This window comes from Rhipicephalus microplus, chromosome 2 (assembly GCF_043290135.1).
Source record: "Rhipicephalus microplus isolate Deutch F79 chromosome 2, USDA_Rmic, whole genome shotgun sequence".
NCBI lineage: Eukaryota > Metazoa > Arthropoda > Arachnida > Ixodida > Ixodidae > Rhipicephalus > Rhipicephalus microplus.
Window position 1 is genome coordinate 96,536,916 of NC_134701.1, and position 18,545 is coordinate 96,555,460.

Sequence of the window (18,545 nt, forward strand, 5' to 3'; positions counted from 1 at the left end):
TGCCGTTCTATGTGGAGCATCTTGATGAAACTAAGCATTGTAAGGGGAGCAGCTATAATCAGCAAGCTGTCTAAACTCGGTATTTTGGTGTTCTGCTGCAATGCCGCAGGCACCAAGAAGCTACAACTCTTGGTAATGGACAACTACAAGAAGCCTGGGTGCATGAGGAATGTTTCATTGCAGTGTGATTGTCGAGCCAATTCGCATGCATAGATGACACGGGAGCTGTTCTCCAGGTGGCTAGATGAAGGTGGACAATGAGATGAGACGTGCAGGCAGGAAAATGATAATTATTACCAACAGATGCGGGGTGTATCTTGTGAATGTTAGGCTGTATAATAAGCTGCTAGAATTCTCTTTTACCTAACTGCACTTCATTGCTACAGCCACTGAACAAAGGCATCATAAGAAGCGTCACGGCCTAGTACCGCAAGCGCCTCGTGCAGAGATTGCTGATTAATCTTCGGATGAAGCTGCTTACATCAGTCGGTGTGCGACAGGCCGCATAATTGGTTGCCGGGGCTTGGTGGAACGTTACAGCAACCACCAACGAGAGTTGCTGGATGAAAGCAGGCTTGGTATCTCTTCCATTTCAAACTGAAGGCAAACGAGACAGCGAAGAAAGTGTCGCGAGTGGCATGTGGTAAGAAGTCGGAAAAAAACTCGTGATGGGTGCCAAGGTGACGTACAAATACTATCTACAGCGCGACAATGAAGCATGTACATCAGCCACTGATCATCTATGATATCGTCAGCTCCATTGGCGGTGATGCAAATAATAGGGACGAGGACGCCAAGGGTGAAGATGACACTAAGGCTGTGCCCGTGAGCCAGCCCGAAAGATCACATTTGTGCATTCCATGCCGGCGTAGGACCGACATGGAATGCATGGCCGAAATGCGCACTTACCTTGGCAGGTGCAATAATGCCACTGACGAAGTTCATGACAATGTGAACAGCTTCAAAGTGTTTGACCTGCAAAAGTTGAGCAGCACCTGCTTGGTCAAGACCATAAACTTTTTTAAATAAATGTGGGCTCTCTCCCGGACACTTTGCGATCTGTTTCTTTTCATGCTCATCATAGAAGCACGCGTTTGCAGATGTGCACCTAGCTAAGGTAGGTTGGTGACTTTTGCTGCGTTTTTCCGCAGTCTCTTCAAATCTGCTTTAAAAGATGAGAATGGGAAGAAATCCAAATCCACACTCGACAGCTAGGTTTACCAATGCTACAAAGGTATCAAGAACAGGGCCTAGTGCTATAAAAGGCTCTACATTTGCAGGAGAAAGAAGCATACAATCTGTCATTTTTCATTATTCTTTCTGCTGTCTTCTACAACATTGTTGCTTTGGCAGCAGCATTACTTCATGTTTGTTGTGTCTCTCATATATGCAGTTCTGGCAGCTTGCTGGCATCGTGTACGAAGAACTGGTCTGCTACGAGGTGCCGTCCAACGGATGTGGTGATGGATCAACAGGACGACCACTGCAGCTTGACCAGCTCCCCAGCCGAATCTTGGAGCACATCTGCTCCTACCTCAAGGTCAGCGATGTGTTGGTCACCAGAAATGCGACGAGAGGACACTAACAAACCATGTAATGTCTGGGTAAAGCTTGTTACGGTTTCTTGTGCTCTGAGCCCATGATAATCACTAGAGCTTTTAATACTTAACACTTGCAAGGTCACCAACCATTTCTCTAGCCATACTGCGCAGAAATGTTGTAAACAACTGGCACAGTGCCGTCTCCAAGTCTTGTCAAGTGCCTTTACCTACCTCTTCTTGTCAAGTGCCTTTACCCACCTCTGCATTTGTGTTCGCCAAATATCTGTGTTCCTGTGTTAGCAGTGTAAGTAGTGGCTGTTTACAAAGTCTGTAAAGTAGTCTAGCTTTTCGTAGCTCACTTGCACTCGTGAACTCCATTTTTTTCGTTAATGTGACCTTGTTACTCACGAATACCAAATAATGTATGGCCAACATAAGGATTGTGCCTTTGTTTCCAGAACAGTGAGTAATAAGAACTTGTGATGTTTTTCTTTTAAAGTTTCAAATACTGGTTCTTTCTGTTTAAACTGTGTTGAAGTGCTCACTGTAAAAGATTTTAAGCACAGCATTTAAGTCTACACTAGGCTTCTGCGAATATTCAAGTGCTTCAGTTATTCAAATAAATAGTTGAGTATTTGAATTCCCTTTGATTCGAATTGAAATTATTGAATACTTTTCAAGTATTCACAATGAACGAATGGGTGTATATTAATCCGTATGTCATTGCTTGTAAAGGTGGTTTCACTACAGTGTATGATTGCTAAGCCGTAAAAGCACGTATCAAGGGGAAATTTGCTTTGCCGCGAAGCCCTCCTTAAAATTTAAAGGGGCCCTACAACACTTATTGCACACGGTCAGAAAACGCTGCCGATTGGTATCGAGGCTACCGAGAACACGCGAGGCAAATATTACAATGTAGCACGCGGCTTGTAATTCACAATAAATTTCAAAGCTAAAAATTACTTTTTTTCCTTTGCAAATGACACTACAAGCTCAATAATTACTTGTCACAGCCAAGAAGGAATATACGGCTTTGGTCACAGCCACTGGCCGATTTGAGCATGGCGCGCTCGTCATTACCGGGGCCGCCGCGGGATGCCACCGCTTGTCCACGAGTATGTGCGCAATCGCACTGAAAATCCACGTACTCGAAGAAAGAAAAAAAGTAAGAGGTGCTCAAGGTCACGAGGTGCATGTTTCGTATTTTTTTTTTCGCCATGCCATTCCTGCTTAACGTCCAGCTACTTCGTGGGACAAAAAGAAAGAATGCAATTGCAGCGTGCGATAAATTTTTGGAACTTGGCTTGTACTGAACTGATTCTAGAAATTTACGGCGGTAAATTTTTGAGGCAACAAGCATGTTTACTGGCTCCATGCCCAGGTGAAAATTTCCTGCTAGTTTTCTGATGGTTCCAGCAGTGGTGGTTTATTAGCACATTCCCAGTGGCTATTGGGAACAGCAGTTGACGGGACCAGCAGTTGATGGGACCAGTAGCTCAAACCAGCAGCTGCTGGTTCCAGCTCAGGGTCGCATACATATACAGGCAGACTTTTTACTCACCGGGGTGGAGAACATCTCCTACCAACAAGGTGGCACCCACACAAACTTAAATGCATGCATGTTTCTGCTCACTTCATTGGAAATTTAGAGTTGGAAAAACATGTAACTTGGCTATCCTGGTTGTGCCATATGATTAGTAATTAAGCCAGTGCTCCACATCCACATGGGCGTTAAACAAACAGTCATATCTTTCAACATTCATTTTGCTTTGCAGCAACAAATTTGTTGCAGCTACAGTTCAATATTGTTCGGTGCTTTTGTATTCATCAAATAGCTGCTTGCACAGCTTTGCCTTTAATGGATCTTGTATTTTTTTCGTCGGGATCCACGTCAGATTTTTTTTCTGCTTCCGCAGTTTCGATTTTTTTTTTCTCAGCCCCAGTGCTTGAGTGTTTCTACAAATAGAAAGGTTGATTTTCAGCATTAGAAAACAAAAATCAGTGATTGTGGCAATGACATTTGCTACGCCATACAGCTAGAGCTCTGTTTTGAGCGCTAATGTTCTCACACCGGTGAGGAATGCACGACTTGTATGTTTCACAAACTCTGGAAAACCTTGTTTGGTATTAGCCATTGTGCCTGCGCACTGCAACTGATAGCAATACAATCTGGTGCACTGCAGTCTCATGTGCAACAGAATATCCTAGTCAAGCTTAGTAGCCTAAATGCACCCCATTCAAATTTAGTGGAATTCAGAGATATGTATTTTCATAATTCCAGCACTAAGTCAAGGTTATCTGTTTTCACCCTATAAATCTAACTCTAGTTTGATGACCTACTATAAAGTAGCATAAATTTTGCTATCTCATTTCCATTTATGCGGCCAGGCTTTGTAAAGATGACTTATTGCATGCAACGGTATCGGCAAGAACTGTGCTGCAGAAAGCTATTTGTGCTAGTTGTACCTGATACCACAAGAAGTTTTTCAGGGCTCAGGGGTTGCTGCGGCAGCTCGCCCAACGCTCTTTTCTTTGAGCAAACTGTTCCGGTGACGCTCTGAGAAGTAAGCACATCGCTTCCCCATATGGCTTGTGCAGTGTCTTTCACAACCAAGCTTGGTTTTTTGTTCCCAAATTTTTTTTTTCGCACGTGCCACTTATGATGCCATTCATCAAATGGAACTGTGAAAAAGGAAAATAATGGAGCAACTTTAATTTCAGCTGCCTAGAGGTTACAAGAAAAGACAGCATCAACATCAATACATAAACAATACACAGCAGTCACAGCTGTCTTTGAAATGCATTTATGGCTGTGAATCTAGGAGCAGCAAAGAACTGTACTGTAAGCAATATTGAAACAAAAAACGCTGTATGTTAGTAGCCAGGCTACTTGAAAAAGTGTTGCAGGGTCCCTTTAAACGAACATGTTACGCTCAAATGAATTCGTCATTTTATTAAGCTTGTTATGACTGCTTATATGCTCAATGTATAGCAAATTTTAAGACATAAGTATCTTAGAGGTTATCACTCGCATCCTACCGAAACTACTTCTCAAGGTTGTTTCGACTTCCTTTGAACAAAAAAAAAAATGGCATTTGCATAGAGCCCCTATTTCAATTCAAAAGAAATATTGTGCAGGTTAGTTAAGTCATGATAAATATTCTTTTTTTTATATGTCATACGTGGAATTCCAATTCGCTTTGAACCTAAAATTCACTCTTAGCACAATCCTAGTCTATACACATATTTTAATTGTGTATTTGATACCTGTCAACCCCTGAATAATGTAGATAGACACACTAAGGATAGTTGAAGCATAGAATCGACAACCATGGTGCCCACGTCAGTCTTGCAGCTGTGTGCACTCTTTCTAGCATTTCATACTAAACTTTTCGTGGGCATCACTGGCAAAGGTGTGTGTAATGGTTGAGTGTGTCTTTTCACTGCTTTTATAAGGATTGCAATGAAGGTAGTGTACATGCGGCTTGACCCAGAGAGAAGAAAAAGACTATGCGAGTGATCGGCACCCACGGTGCTAATTAGCCCTTGTGGTAGTAAAGGTGATGTGCAGTTGTCGCGACTCTTGCCTTTAAAACACCCTTGTTTGATTTGGTGGAGGTGCTGGATAATGTCTGGCTGCATAGTTCAAGCAGTTCTAGGATGAAGACCACGTATACCTCGCAACCTGTCACGATGGCTGATTCCGGACCGTCTCAGGGTGCTCCTGATGCCACACCAAGACCCGCTTTCCTCCCTGGCGTACTTCGGCAGCGTGATCTACCTGTATTCAGTGGTACAGATAACCATGACGTGGAAGACTGGCTTGCCGAGTGTGAGCTGGTGGCCGCTTGCAATAGGTGGGATGCCAGCGAGCAGCTGACAAACCTGTACTTCTACTTAACTGACGTTACAAGACCCTAATACAAAAATTGCCGGACCGATTGCACCATCTGGACGGATTTCACGATGTTCACAGAGGCCTTTAGACACCCTGCTGTACATTTGCTTCGAGCTGAACAGTGCTTGAGTGGCAGAGTCCAAAGACAGGGTGAAACGATGATGAGCTAGATTAAGGATGTGCTTTCTCCATGGAAGCTCGTTGACTCATCCCTGGACAAAGGCAAGATCAAGCACATTCTGAAAGGCATTGATGACAATGTATTCCAGGTGCTAGGTACGAAAAGTCCTCAAACGGTCACAGATGTCATCCAGCCCTGCCAGAGTTACGATGAGCTGTGCAAGCAGCATGCTTCCACACGTAGCGCTGCTCAAGATACTGCAGATCTTTCATCTCGGGGCTTACGTTTTGACAGCGCCGATCATACAGCTTCTCTTCCACGGATAAAGCAGATAATTCGTGAGGAAGACTCACGACAGCTCTCTATGGTCACCACCTGATCGAAGCCAATGGCTTCCTTGACACCTTTTCTTCGTCGAGTCAACGATATGTAGGTTGCAAAAGCATTGCCCTCTAGTTCGACTCCATTGCCTTTGCAGCCCACTCACCTACGCTGCCATTGTTGCTCAAATGTGTGCTTCATTGCCCATCCCTGCCTACCAAGCTACCGACAGATTTTACACTTCTTAGTAACTACTGACATATCCCCCTTCAGTTCCTTATTCAGCCAATGGTGCCTTGGCCCTCAACCCATGGCGCACCCAGAATAATCGGCATATATGTTTTTTTTTTGTGGCCTTTCAGGTTACGTTGCCCACCATTGCTGTCGTCGCAGCTTCCTTCTTCGTGAAAGTGCTGGGGCCTGAAACTACGTTCAGCCTCAACTGTCATATGTCGCGGCCACCATCTTCACATTTAATCTCCCCATGCCGTTGCTGCGACTGATTCTCCAGACTCGACTAATAGTCGCCGACCATCCGATATGCACTGGTCAACTTTTCAACGGCGATTCATCTCCCCAACGCTACTTGATTGCAGCCCGCCACGAGGAGGAACTGATAGCCGTAGTTCCAAAGGCAAGAGCTGGGTTACTGTCGAACATTTCAAGACCTAATTTTTGTCCTCCGAACTATCTGGCGTAAGTGTACTTGCCCTTGTTGACACTGGAGTTGCTGTATCTGTCATTAGCAAAAAACTCTGCTGCAACTTGAACAAGCTGACCAATCCCCTTACCGATATCTCTTTGCTAAGAGCATCGTCGCACCACCTTCAGCCATCGGCATTGTGCACTGCACAAGTTGTCATTCAAGGTGTCTTACCGTATTTTTGCACGTATAACCCGCCCCTGCATATAATCCGTACCCCCACTTTCAACTCACCGAGAAAGAAAAAAAAAAAATACTCTCGTATTGCTCGCACATTTGATATACAGGAAAGGCTGTACAAAAGCTACTGCTCAAGCAACATAGCACATATGTAGACAGAAAAAGCTTTATTTAGCAAGCAGAATACGCTGTCTGCAAGGCCAGTCACAATTCACTCACTGTCGCTGCTCTCGCTAGAGCTATCACTTGAGCCGCAGTCCTCACTATTATGCACAAGGTCATCTTCGGTGCCATCCATGTTGTTTGCGATGCAGCATTTTTTGAAACTTTTTCCCACCATCTCACCTGGAATGGCCATTCATGCCTCGACAATCCACTTGCAGAATAGGGCAATATCAGGCCTTCGGACTTGTCCTGTTGGCATCAAGTCGTAGCAGCCTTCGGCCATCCACTCGGCACAATAGCACTTGACATGCGCTTTGAAGGGCTTGTTAAGTGACACATCTAGAGGCTGCAACATTAACGTCATTCCACCGGGTATAACGACTAAGTCGGTGTCGTTGCGTGAAAGGCGGTCCTTCACTTCCTCAGTTGTGTGGCCGCGGAACGAGTCAAGAACGAGCATGGACCTCTTTGCGAGCATCGCACCGTGCCTCTTCTCTCATACCGTCTTGATCCAGTCTACGAACAAGTCACTGTTCATCCACGCGTTCTCATGTGCACGCACCACCACACTGGCAGGCAAATGAACCTTTGGTAGAGTTTTCCTTTTCAAGATGACGTACGGTTGCAGTAGCGTGCCGTCGGGGAGGGCACAAAGCAAGACTGTGATGCGCAGTTTCGTGTTGCCGCTGGTCAGCACGCTCACCGAACTGCTGCCCGTCTTCTCAATTGTTGTGTACAACGGCATTTCAAAATAAACAGCAGTTTCATCTGCATTGCCGATTTGTGAGAAAATGTAATTGTGCTGCTTTCGCAGGCCAATTACATATCTCTGGTACTTGAGCAGCTTCTCCTCATAAGAAGCCGGCAAGCGTTGACATATTGTAGTCAGCCGTCTGATTGAGAGCCCTTGCCGCTTCATAAAGCGGTGCAGCCATCCGCGGCTCGCACGGAACTCGGAAGGTAGGCCTAGCTCACTCGAAAGTCGCCGCGCTTCCACTTGTGCCATCTCGGTCGATACGGCGTGACCCCTGCTTCTCACATCTTCGATGAACTTTACTAGCTCCGCCTCCAGCTCAGGGTAGGCACCGGTCTTGGGGCCACGAAATGACCTACGGTCACGGTGCGCGGCTTGTAGGCTCTCTTCTTTCACTACAGTAGCATGCAGGACTCATCCACATCGTGCCGTCTTCCCGCTTCGCGATTTCCAAATTCTTCGGCGACGGCGATGATCTTAAGCTTTTGCTGTGCCGTGAAGGCCTGCCGCCGTACGCTACTCATGGCGACAGAACAGATCGACTTAGGCTTGGCGAACGGGTCGAGATGTGGAGAACTAGCGGTATCAGCGAGGTAAAGAGCGCTCGCACTCGGCGACAACTTGAGAGCACTACCCCTTCTAGTACACTAACAGCACCCTGGAAACAACAGAACCGAAATGCATGCTTGCTACCGCGTCAAAAAGTAGTACATTAATTTACTAATATCTCTATAGGCACTATAATATCTCATTTGCCTTGCTGAAATAAATACTGCTTTATTTATTATGGAACTTTCTTGGCAGAGACTGCTGCGCCGCGCGGCGCACGAGCCACCCCCACACAGAAACGGCTGCTGCGCCGCACGGAAGTGACGTCATGCATTTTCCGGTTGGGCGCTTTGTTTGAATAGTCGGGAGTGTCTAGTGGTACGTCTAGACATAACGATAAAAGCACTTAAAGTTACGTCCAAACATAAAAGTGAACAAAAAAGTTAGGTTCAGCGTGACAACAATACAAAACCGGCTTGTTTGCCATCTCAAACTGATCGGCAGCTTGGGCGTAGTTGGTTAAAGCAACACATCAACTGGTGAGTTCGGTGGTTGAAGTCGCATTTCAGTTATCGATACTTTCTCTTGTTTTTTGTTCACGCAGATATTGTTTTAACATTTGAGCCTCCTCATCAGCCCGACTTGCTGCTGGTGGTGGTCCCGTCCACAGGCCCTTTGATATTGGATCTTCGATGACTCTTGCAGGATTGACTATATTTATTATGATAACGTGTTTTGCAAGCAAATTAGTGCTCTTAATCGGCGAGACGCAAAAAAGACACAAAAAACTCGAATGCAGCTGGCTGCATTGGTTTCTTCGGCACAGGTGTCAGGAATGTTGATTTCTACGGTTTATCAAAGTTTTGATGATAGAAAGGTGCACGGCAAAGTAGTCTCGGGCAACTTTTTTTATGTCGCTCGGTGTACCATCACCTGACGAGGTAACCGGCAAGCCGCTTTCTTTAAAAATACTGACGTGTCACCGCAATGCTCTGGGCGATCAGCACTTGATAAACAATGCCCAAGGGCAAGTGCCGACGGCGTTAGCCCATCTAACTATAAAACAGCTTGCCTGCCTTGCTCAATAACACGCGCGGCCTGTGACAGCACGGGAGCATTCAGGTAGCAACGGATCAGAACGGCCGTACGTGTTCGCACTTGACAAAACAGACGACAATGCAGTAGCTCTGGCCTTCGTAGATCACAGGCTTCGTAAGAACATTACAATAAAGTTGTTTCCATCCACTGTATGAACACTTCGCCGACAAGCAAAACTCGCTTTGCTTGTCCTTCGCGACAAGCAAAACTCGGCAGCAAGAACACTTCCACCTTTGACAACACCACGCTTGGCATTGCAATCTAGAAAATGCAGCACGTTCAAGAACTGTAATCCGCACATCATACTGAGAAACTTTATGGCGCACACATTCAGATGAAGCTGCGGCGCCCTGGACGGCCGCGCTAGCTCCCACCACCAGGTTCAACTAAGCATCCAGCAACCACATGAAGCAGCGACAACACTCCAGTCCTCCTTGGGAGTGGCCTAGGCCATGGCCACGATTTCATCGGAGTTTTCACCACCTAACACATCGCAGGCGGCTACCATCTCGCAGTGTTTACCTTTCGCAGCCGCAGTGCCCATGGCGCCCCCTGTATTTAATATACTTGTAATATGTATTTAAATAACAAACTTAGGCTAATTGACTCGTTAAATACCTGCTTAGTAAAATTTTTGTAGGTTTAATGCATTACACACAAATAATTTACACATTTAACTAGCTTTAGGTAATAATTTTTAAAGTGACGTCACTTTCGTGCGGTGCAGGAGCCACTTCTGTGTGGGGCTGGCTGCTGTGCCGCGCGGCGCAGGAGACGCTGCCAACTTTCTTAGACAGCACCACCTTTTAGGCAAGCCCTTTCCAAAAGTAAACATGGCGTCCGTGACGTAGGGACATGTGGAGGGTCACTGAGCGGCCGCGAACGTCCAAAAGATATACTTGTGGTGTGACAGTGAGATTTTACACTGAACAATCGAATTGCCTCTCTCCAAATGTTTTTCTAAACGCTTCAACGATGCAAGCAAGCGAAACCAAAATCGGCCGCAAGCTGCCGTGCTACTTGCGGAGCAACACGAATTTGTGGAAACCGCCTCCGTAGCCTTCGCTACACTGTGAAGGGGCTTCACAGCACAACACGCATTGCTGTGAAGAAGCACTATAGGAAAAACCCCTCGTATTATCCGCACTTCCACTTTGCCACTGAAATTTTAGGGTTTTTGGTGCGGGTTATACGTGCAAAAATACGGTATATGTCGTCGAATTGGTCATCCTGTTATGTTCCTCCTGTGATGTTATTCTTGGATGGAATTTCCTATAATCACATTCTGCTCTAGTGAACAGAACCCATTCTGAACTAACATTATCTGTGCCATGCTTTGACCCCGAAAACCCCTAATCCAGTAAAGTGTTTGCAACTTTGGATGTCTTCGTTGCATCGCTCCCACTGCTCTCATTTTGGTGTCACGTGCCTCTGTTTCAACAGCATCTGTTCTGTTTACGCCATCAGCCAGTAGAGAGTGCCATCAGAACATCTTGCTTCCATTTGCCATCATCGCTTTCTACAACACTTATTTTGAGATGTACGCATGTATTCTTTCGGCTAGCGCTTCATTAGTACTCTGTGGAGAATGTGTTGGAGACTGTGTTTTCCCCAACCCTGCAGTGTCAGTCTTGGTATGTGTCGTCACACCAGCTCCTGCGGCTGATGACTGTGTAAACATTTTCTCCAATGCCATTTTTTCAGAGCTCACACCAAACAGACGCGGAGAAATTCTTACCCTTTACAGCATTTCCGTGCTTTATTCGATTTCTATCAGCCATCTTCAGGCCAAACAACAATAGTTGTTCACACTACTGAAACCAAGCAGCAAGCTTCACTACGACAGCTTTTATACCGTGTTTCGTCTGCTGAGCACTGTGTCATGAAACGACAAGTGGACGAGGTAATGAAACATGGCTTCATCAAGCCATCGAACAGTTCATGGGCTTCGCCGTGAGTCCTCGTTAAGAAAAAGACGGGTCCATCAGGTTCTGCAATGAGTACCACTTACTCAACAAAATTATGCTTAAATATTTGTACCCACTCCCCTTATTGATGATGCATTGGACTGCCTACTGGTAGCACAGTTCTTTTTTTCATTAGATTTCTGCTCTGGCTATTGGCAGGTGCCAATGGTAGAGGCCAACAACTGGAGACTGTCTTTGTAACACCTGACGGCCTCCATGAACTCACTGTTATGCCTCTCGGCTTCTGCAATGTGCCAGCCACCTTTGGAAGAATGATGGACTCTACTGTTTGCAGTCTGAAATAAAAAACCTGTCTTTGCTACTTCGATGTCATTGTCATATTTGAAATGCGGATGCATTTCTTAGTCGGGCTATGTCAGGCATCCGCCGGGACTCGTCCACTGCCCTCTCCCATAGGAACAACTGCGGGCACACGCATCCCTAGCAACCGGAGCTTCCACCTTCTTGACTTAACGTGACTTGCCACTGTCTCAATGTGGTGCGTTTGAAACACTCTGGTAGTGCTACCTTGGCACAGCCAGAAAACAGCACATTCTCAATGCATTTGTGCTGCATTGGGCTGCAAGATCCCTGAGGTGATTAGGAACGCATGCAGGAAGCTCGTTCGTTGAAAAAGGCGCCCAAAAGGGAGACACTTGAGCGCCTCGATGTGTCCAGCGAGCGTTTCATTTTCTTGGTATCCCTATCAGCTGGTGCCCTTAATACTTTGGCGTTTGATTAGATTTTTACATTATGGCTGTCAGGTACAATGACAGGTCCAGTGCTTCGCCAGTGCTTCTCTCACCATTCCCTCTCCCCCGTTCCCTGCACCCCACTGTCCCGTCCGATGGAGTGAAGTGCGCGCCTCACTCTCAGCTGTTCGCTGGCTGGGTGCCTCTCAAGAACAACCAGAAATGTGTGTTCGAGACGCCGCTGTGAAATGCCAACGCCGAGACGAGAACGCTGTTTGTTTTGTTCACTTCATAGTACTTCTTAATTATGCACGCTAGCTACTAAAGCCGGAAAGGCATACCATGTTTCTCGCGACAAAAGAACGCCTAGTGCGGCGAACAGCACTATTGGCTGTGAAGTATCAGACCATGCACCTCCGCAACACCCATGTAACATAAACTATGTGCCCTCAATATTACTAGGTGTGTCATCTCTTGCACTGTGCTTTTGTGTATGCATAAAACATCCTTCCTTGTACGCTTTCCTCCTTCTCTCAGTCCTTCCCCCTCTCGCTGTGGGCCACTGCAGCTCGGCAGGCATAAAATAAACAACCATACCGCACGGACACCTTGTTTCACAGTAAGTCAATCCGCCACATGCCCTCTACAATTGGTGACCCGGTTTCGTTAAACACACCTATGTAATGTAGAGCCGTGCCTCTCACGACTGGCAAAGATGGGACACCAATGCACGGATCTTCCAAAATGGAGCAATAAGTTCATATACCCACCCTCAACTAAACGGCGCCAGGGACCAATCCATCCAATGAGGCCATCTCCGCCCTCTTCCATCATACTGGGAACACAACCCTGCGGTGTGGTTTCTGCAAGTGGAATCTCAATTCCAGCTATCCAGAATCGCCTCCCTGCAGTGGCAATTCCACCACTTGGTCGGCACACTCCCCTCAACAGCCGCAGAAGAGGTAGTTGACATAATTACCTCGTTTTGCAATAATTCCCTGGCAAGACCATACGACCAGGTCAAGGCAGCCCTCCTAGAAAGGACCACTGTGTTAGAGAAAATTAAAATACAGCAGCTACTCTTCGCAGAGGAGCTCGGTTACCAACATCCAAGCCAGCTTTTGCAGCGAATGACGCAGCTTCTCGGCACTAGTGCGACAACTATTGTTACTGCAGCGCTACATGAACTTTTTCTCCAGCGACTGCCGTTCTAGGTCCAAATAGTGCTTGCCACAGCCACAGTCATGGATTTGATATGACTGACTGCACTAGCTGATAAAGTTATGAAGGTGGCCACACCAAGTCTCCCAGTCGCCTTCATCAGTGCACTCACCACCGACCACTACTGCCACCCCTGCTGAGCCACCTAACCCTGCACTCACTACTGCTGGCGCCTGCGATGTTGACCGCCTGTGCTCGGTTGGAACACCTCATTGCGGCAGCAACTTACCCAGAGCCATCCGCACATTGTGAGTGCCAACGTCATCATTATTTTACGCCGAATCGTCGCAGACAAGAGCGAAGTTACTCCCCAAGTCCACGAATGTGCATTTACCATCGCCGTTTTGGTGCAAATGCCCGCCGCTGCCTTTAACCATGCACATGGTGAGAAAACTCACTGGCCGACCACTAGTGGCGATGAGCGATCAGCGCCAAGAAGAGTGTCGCTTTCTCCACATCTTTGACTGAACTACCGGACAGAAATTTCTGATCTACACAGGAGCCCAAGTGAGTGTCCTCCCAGCCCGAAAAGCAGAATGCACCTTCACTGTACTGTTTCATCTCAAAGCTGTTAACGGGACACACATTCTCATGTACCAGCAACGCTCTGTAACACTCAACACGGGGCTTCGAAGAATCTTCTGGTGGGTGTTATTGGTCGCTGATGTTGGTTCTGCGACAATTGGTGCTGACTTTCTAAACCAACATGAACTCCTCGTTGATGTCAAAAGAAAGCGCTTGATAGACTCCGTGACTGCACTCTCCATTCACGGACTTGCAGTGCGCACAACTACAGATATGGCACTCCTATGTGCCACAGTTGCCAAAGAGCCATTTGCAGCCCTCCTAGCAGAGTTTTCTCAGCTGACATCACCACCGAACTGGACTCAACCAGTATGCCATGACATTCGGCATCACATTGTCACATCAGGACTGCCTGTGTTCTTTTGGCCGCAACATATTGGCACCATCAGACCCTCCTCTAGTAGCTGAGCATGTCCCTTTCATCTTGTCCCCAAGATGTCTGGGGATTGGAGGCCATGCAGGGATTACCACTCCCTGAATACCAAGACCGTTTCAGAGCGGTACCCACTGCCCAACATGCAGGACTTTACTGCAGCTCTTGATGGCACAACCATCTTTTCAAAAATTGACCGTGTCCGTGCCTATCACCGAATTCCCGTAGCAGATGAAGACATTCCAAAAACAGCAATCACAACATGATTCGGACTATTTGAATTCATCAGAATGCCATTCGGACTTCGAATGTTGCGCAGACTTCCCAGCGTTTCATCGATTTTGTTGTGCATGGACTGCCCTTCGTATTTGCATACGTTGACGGCATCCTAGTCGCAAGTTCTTCGCCCAAAGAACACTTGCACCACCTGCGCCAACTCCTCTAACGCCTCTCCACAAATGGCGTAATCATCAACACGGAAAAGGGCCGATTCGGACAACAAGCCCTTGAATTCCTTGGTCATTACTTGGACACCAACGGCATCCGCCCACTTTATCACAAAGTGCAAGCCTTCATCGAGTTTCCCGAATCATCATCAACCACAAAGCTCTGCCAGTTTCTTGGCCTCGTAAACATTTACCTCCGCTCTATCAGAAACTGGGCAACGCTGCTCGAACCCTTAGACCGCATGCTTTGCAACAAGCATTCAGTGAAAGCACCACAATGGGACACTGCTGCGGATGATGCATTTAATGCCATCCAGTGAACCTTGGCCGAAGCAACTCTACTCACCTACCTACATCCAGATTGTCCGCTGGTACTCATTTCTGACACTTTTAACACAGCGCTAGGATCTGTTCTACAGGAGAAAGGTCAACAGCGCATGGCAACCACTTGCATTCTTCCTAAAAGTCATTACTCCTACTCACACACGATACAGCGTTTTCGGTCAGGAGCTTCTCGTCACTTTCGCCACGTACTTGAAGGCAGAACGTTCACAGCTTTCACAGATCACAAGCCGCTCACCTACTCAATAGGCCATACTACATCACTGTATGCGCCACGGGAAGTGCGACAACTAGCCTTCGTCTCGGAATTCACGACGGATATCCGACACATCAACGGCGTGGACAACACTTCTGCTGACGTACTTAGTCGCGTGCACGCTGTTATGCGGAGTCGTTAAAAAATGTCAGTTTTGTCGTCCTACCCAATCAATTAAAGGGAGCTTGCAAGAGCGCAGACAGACGACTCAGACCTATCTCACCTCTGGGATACGCAAACATCACTGAAGCTGGATGCAGTCTCCATTGAAGACATGTCAATCATTTGTGATACCTGTACAGGCACACAGAGGCCGTATTTGCATATCCCTTTCCATAAGAAAATCTTCGATTTTTTTCCACAATCTTTCACACTCTGGAATTCGTGCAACTCAAAGGCTGATCAAATCACGCTTCGCCTGGTGCTGCATGAATGCAGACATTTCCGTTTGGGTACATTCGTGCGCACCATGTCAGCGTGCCAAAATACATCGCTACCACGCATCCACCTTTTAGCGTTTTCTGTAGACTGATCAATGTTTCACAGTGGTCCACATCGACAGCTTTGGCCCCCTTCCCTTTTTTCAATGTTACCGGTATTCATTGACTTGTGTTGACCACTTGACCAGATGGCCTGACGCTACGCCGATCCCTGATATCACAGCAGCTGCAGTGGCTGATGCCCTCGTCTCTGCTTGGGTGGCGTGATTCGGCTTCCCCACAATAATCGTCACTGACCATGGTCGCCAGTTCGAGTCATCGCTTTTCAAGGAACTCCTCAAGCTGCTGGGAGTGGCACGACTGTGAGCTGCACTTCACCATCCACAAATGAACAGACTTGTTGAACGTTTTCATCGTCACCTGAAAGCAGCGCTTACAGCACATGGTCCCACGGCCAAGTGGCTTGAGGCTCTCCCGCTCACGCTGCTGGGAATTCGATCAAGGTTCAAGAAAGACATTTCGTGCACCAGTGCCAAGCTTGTTTATGGAGCCCCTCTTCGTTTACTGGCAGATTTCTTCGACGCCACTAAACTCGACTATTCACCCACACCAAGCAAGTATGTTGACAAACTGCGTGATATCTTTTGGAACCTTCGACCACAGCCAACGTGAGCAAGCCACTCGCGGACTGTTTACGCCACTGCAGACCTCCAAGAAGCGATGCATGTCTTCGTGCGCTACGGCCCCCTGCGCAGTCTTCTGCAACCACATTACTTCGAGCCCTTCGTGTACTCGAACACTGTTCCTCAACTTTCATCATAGACCTTAATGGAAAGCACAATGCAGTTGCACTCAAGCGGCTGAAGCCAGCATACGTAGATGGCTCGGTTTCTTCCATTTCAGCATCTGCTACGTGTCCCCTTACAATGCCTGCAGATCTTTATTACCAACACCAGGTTCCTCCGGCTGGCCGCATTCACTGGAGGCTAACTGATAGCTGATGGTTCATCACTTCGGCTTCCTCTCTAGGGGGGGGGGGGGGGGGTGAGGGAGAGCTCTGTAGTGATCGTCGGAACACGCACCTCCGCAACCCCCCGTAACATAAACTATGTGCCCACAACTTGACTCTGTGTGTTCTCTTACACTGTGCATTTGTATGTACGTAAAACATCCTTCTTAGTATGCTTTCCTTCCCCTCTCGTTCCTTTCCCCTCTCGCTGCGGCGCCCGCACTCGCATGCGGCCACAGCTTGGCAGACGGAGAATAAACAACCATACGGCACGGGCATCTTGTCTCGCAGTCAGTCCATTGCATGCCATCTACAGGTGCACGGTGTAAGAAACGAAACGTTATTCTTTTAACGCTGAGTTCTTACGTGCGAAATGTAGTTATGGATACTACGCAAAGTATTCACATTTCCTCAAGATTACCTTCGGGGTGTGGGGAAGTTTTTTTCAGCTGACTATGCGTCTCATCTTGTTTGCCTCGAGCAAGTCCTCACATGCCTCTCCATGGTGGATCTTCAACTTAATTTGAAAAAATGCCACTTCGCTGCCCGCAAGCTCACCATTTTCGGCCATGTAGCTTCAAAAGACGAGATCCTTCAGAACCCTACGAAACATAATGCCTTTGCCATGTTGCCGAAACCGACCACTGTTAAGAGCTTTGAAGCTTCATCGATTGGTGCTCCTATTTCCGACGCTTCACCCGGAATTTAGTTTCAGTCATGGCCCCTTTGGTCAACCTTCTCACAGACAGTTGTGATCTAGTATCAGTCTGGTCACAGGCGTGCGACGATGCATTTCAACAACCTCAGCCCCTTCTCACTGTCCGGCCAATACTGCGACATTTCAATCCTTCAGCACTGACAGAGCTTCGCACTTACGCTAGTGGAGTCGGGCTTTGTGCCATAGTTGCCCAACGCAAAGGTGGCTTTGAAGAGTAGGTTGTTGCTCATGCTAGCCGCATGTCATGAAACCTGAGAAAAACTACTCACACTAAGAGTGTCTCGCCATTATATGGGCAATCGGAAAATTTCGCCAATACCTGTACTACGGCTGCCTGGATCGAGCACGTGGGGTGATGTTTCTCCGGCCGTTTCATTTGGCGCGAACCCCATTGAAAAAATGTAATTGGACAAGCGCTGCCGCACGACCCCGACACGGCGCTCTTCTCCTACTCCTCTGCAGACGACACCAAGGGCGCCACGCCGTGGAGGTGCTTGGAGAAATGCACATTGGACGTTGTTCACGTGGTTACTAGAGTAAAGGAACGCTAATATGTATGCTTATTTGGCTTGACACAGTGAGTGGTGTTCCCTGTAGCATTCTATGATCGAGACAGAGCCGAGCAGTGTGAGTCGACTGCGTGTGGCACAGCTTGTTCGCAAATTTCGCCTCCATGACACATGTATTAAGCTGACTGACTACGTGATCTGCCGCGTTTTTTATTCTTTGTTTTAGCGATTGTTTGTTCCACTGCCGCCTGAATCGGTGCGTGTCAATTTAGGCGGCCTTGTTCTGCAAGGAATGCATTTTGTCGTTGTCAACTCTGCATATATAGCCATGCTAGGCAGTCCAGCTCTATCGTCACAGCATCACATTGCTGGAAAACTAAAACGTAGGGCTGGTAATGCTACAATCGTTTTCACCTGCACGATGATCGGCGAAATTTTGTTGTGGGCACGACACTTGGAATTTTCAAGTTCCCACGGTGTGACAGTGTTGCGAATGTGACTTTCTCATCTAAGTGCAGGCCGCATGTAGGCGACTATGAACGTGAAAATTTGATACCAAGGATCGGTCACCCCATTACCAAAGTACTTTCTTTCGCTTAGGCGAATATTTTCATTTTAAAGTGTGACATCGTTGAAGAGCTTGTTTCGCAGAAATTG

General features: G+C 47.2%; 1 protein-coding gene and 1 pseudogene across 5 annotated transcripts in view; both read left to right on the forward strand.

Annotated features, from left to right (window-relative positions):
* The window catches only part of LOC119170776 (uncharacterized), a 148,094-nt gene extending 136,475 nt beyond the window's left edge, over nucleotides 1–11,619 (forward strand). The window contains exons 9-10 of one of the 5 annotated variants that reach the window (XM_075886686.1): nucleotides 1,394–1,540; nucleotides 6,244–7,937. In XM_075886686.1, coding sequence (XP_075742801.1) covers nucleotides 1,394–1,540; nucleotides 6,244–6,384 — 288 coding nt within the window. In that variant the 3' untranslated portion in view covers nucleotides 6,385–7,937. Of the gene's footprint in view, nucleotides 1–1,393; nucleotides 2,182–6,243; nucleotides 7,938–11,456 lie in introns of those variants that run through there. The other 4 variants (XM_037422034.2, XM_037422033.2, XM_075886687.1 and 1 more) reach the window with 4 other exon arrangements.
* Nucleotides 11,620–12,050: 431 nt separating this feature from the next.
* LOC119169791 (uncharacterized) lies at nucleotides 12,051–16,669 on the forward strand (annotated as a pseudogene).
* The last annotated feature ends 1,876 nt before the right edge of the window (nucleotides 16,670–18,545 follow it).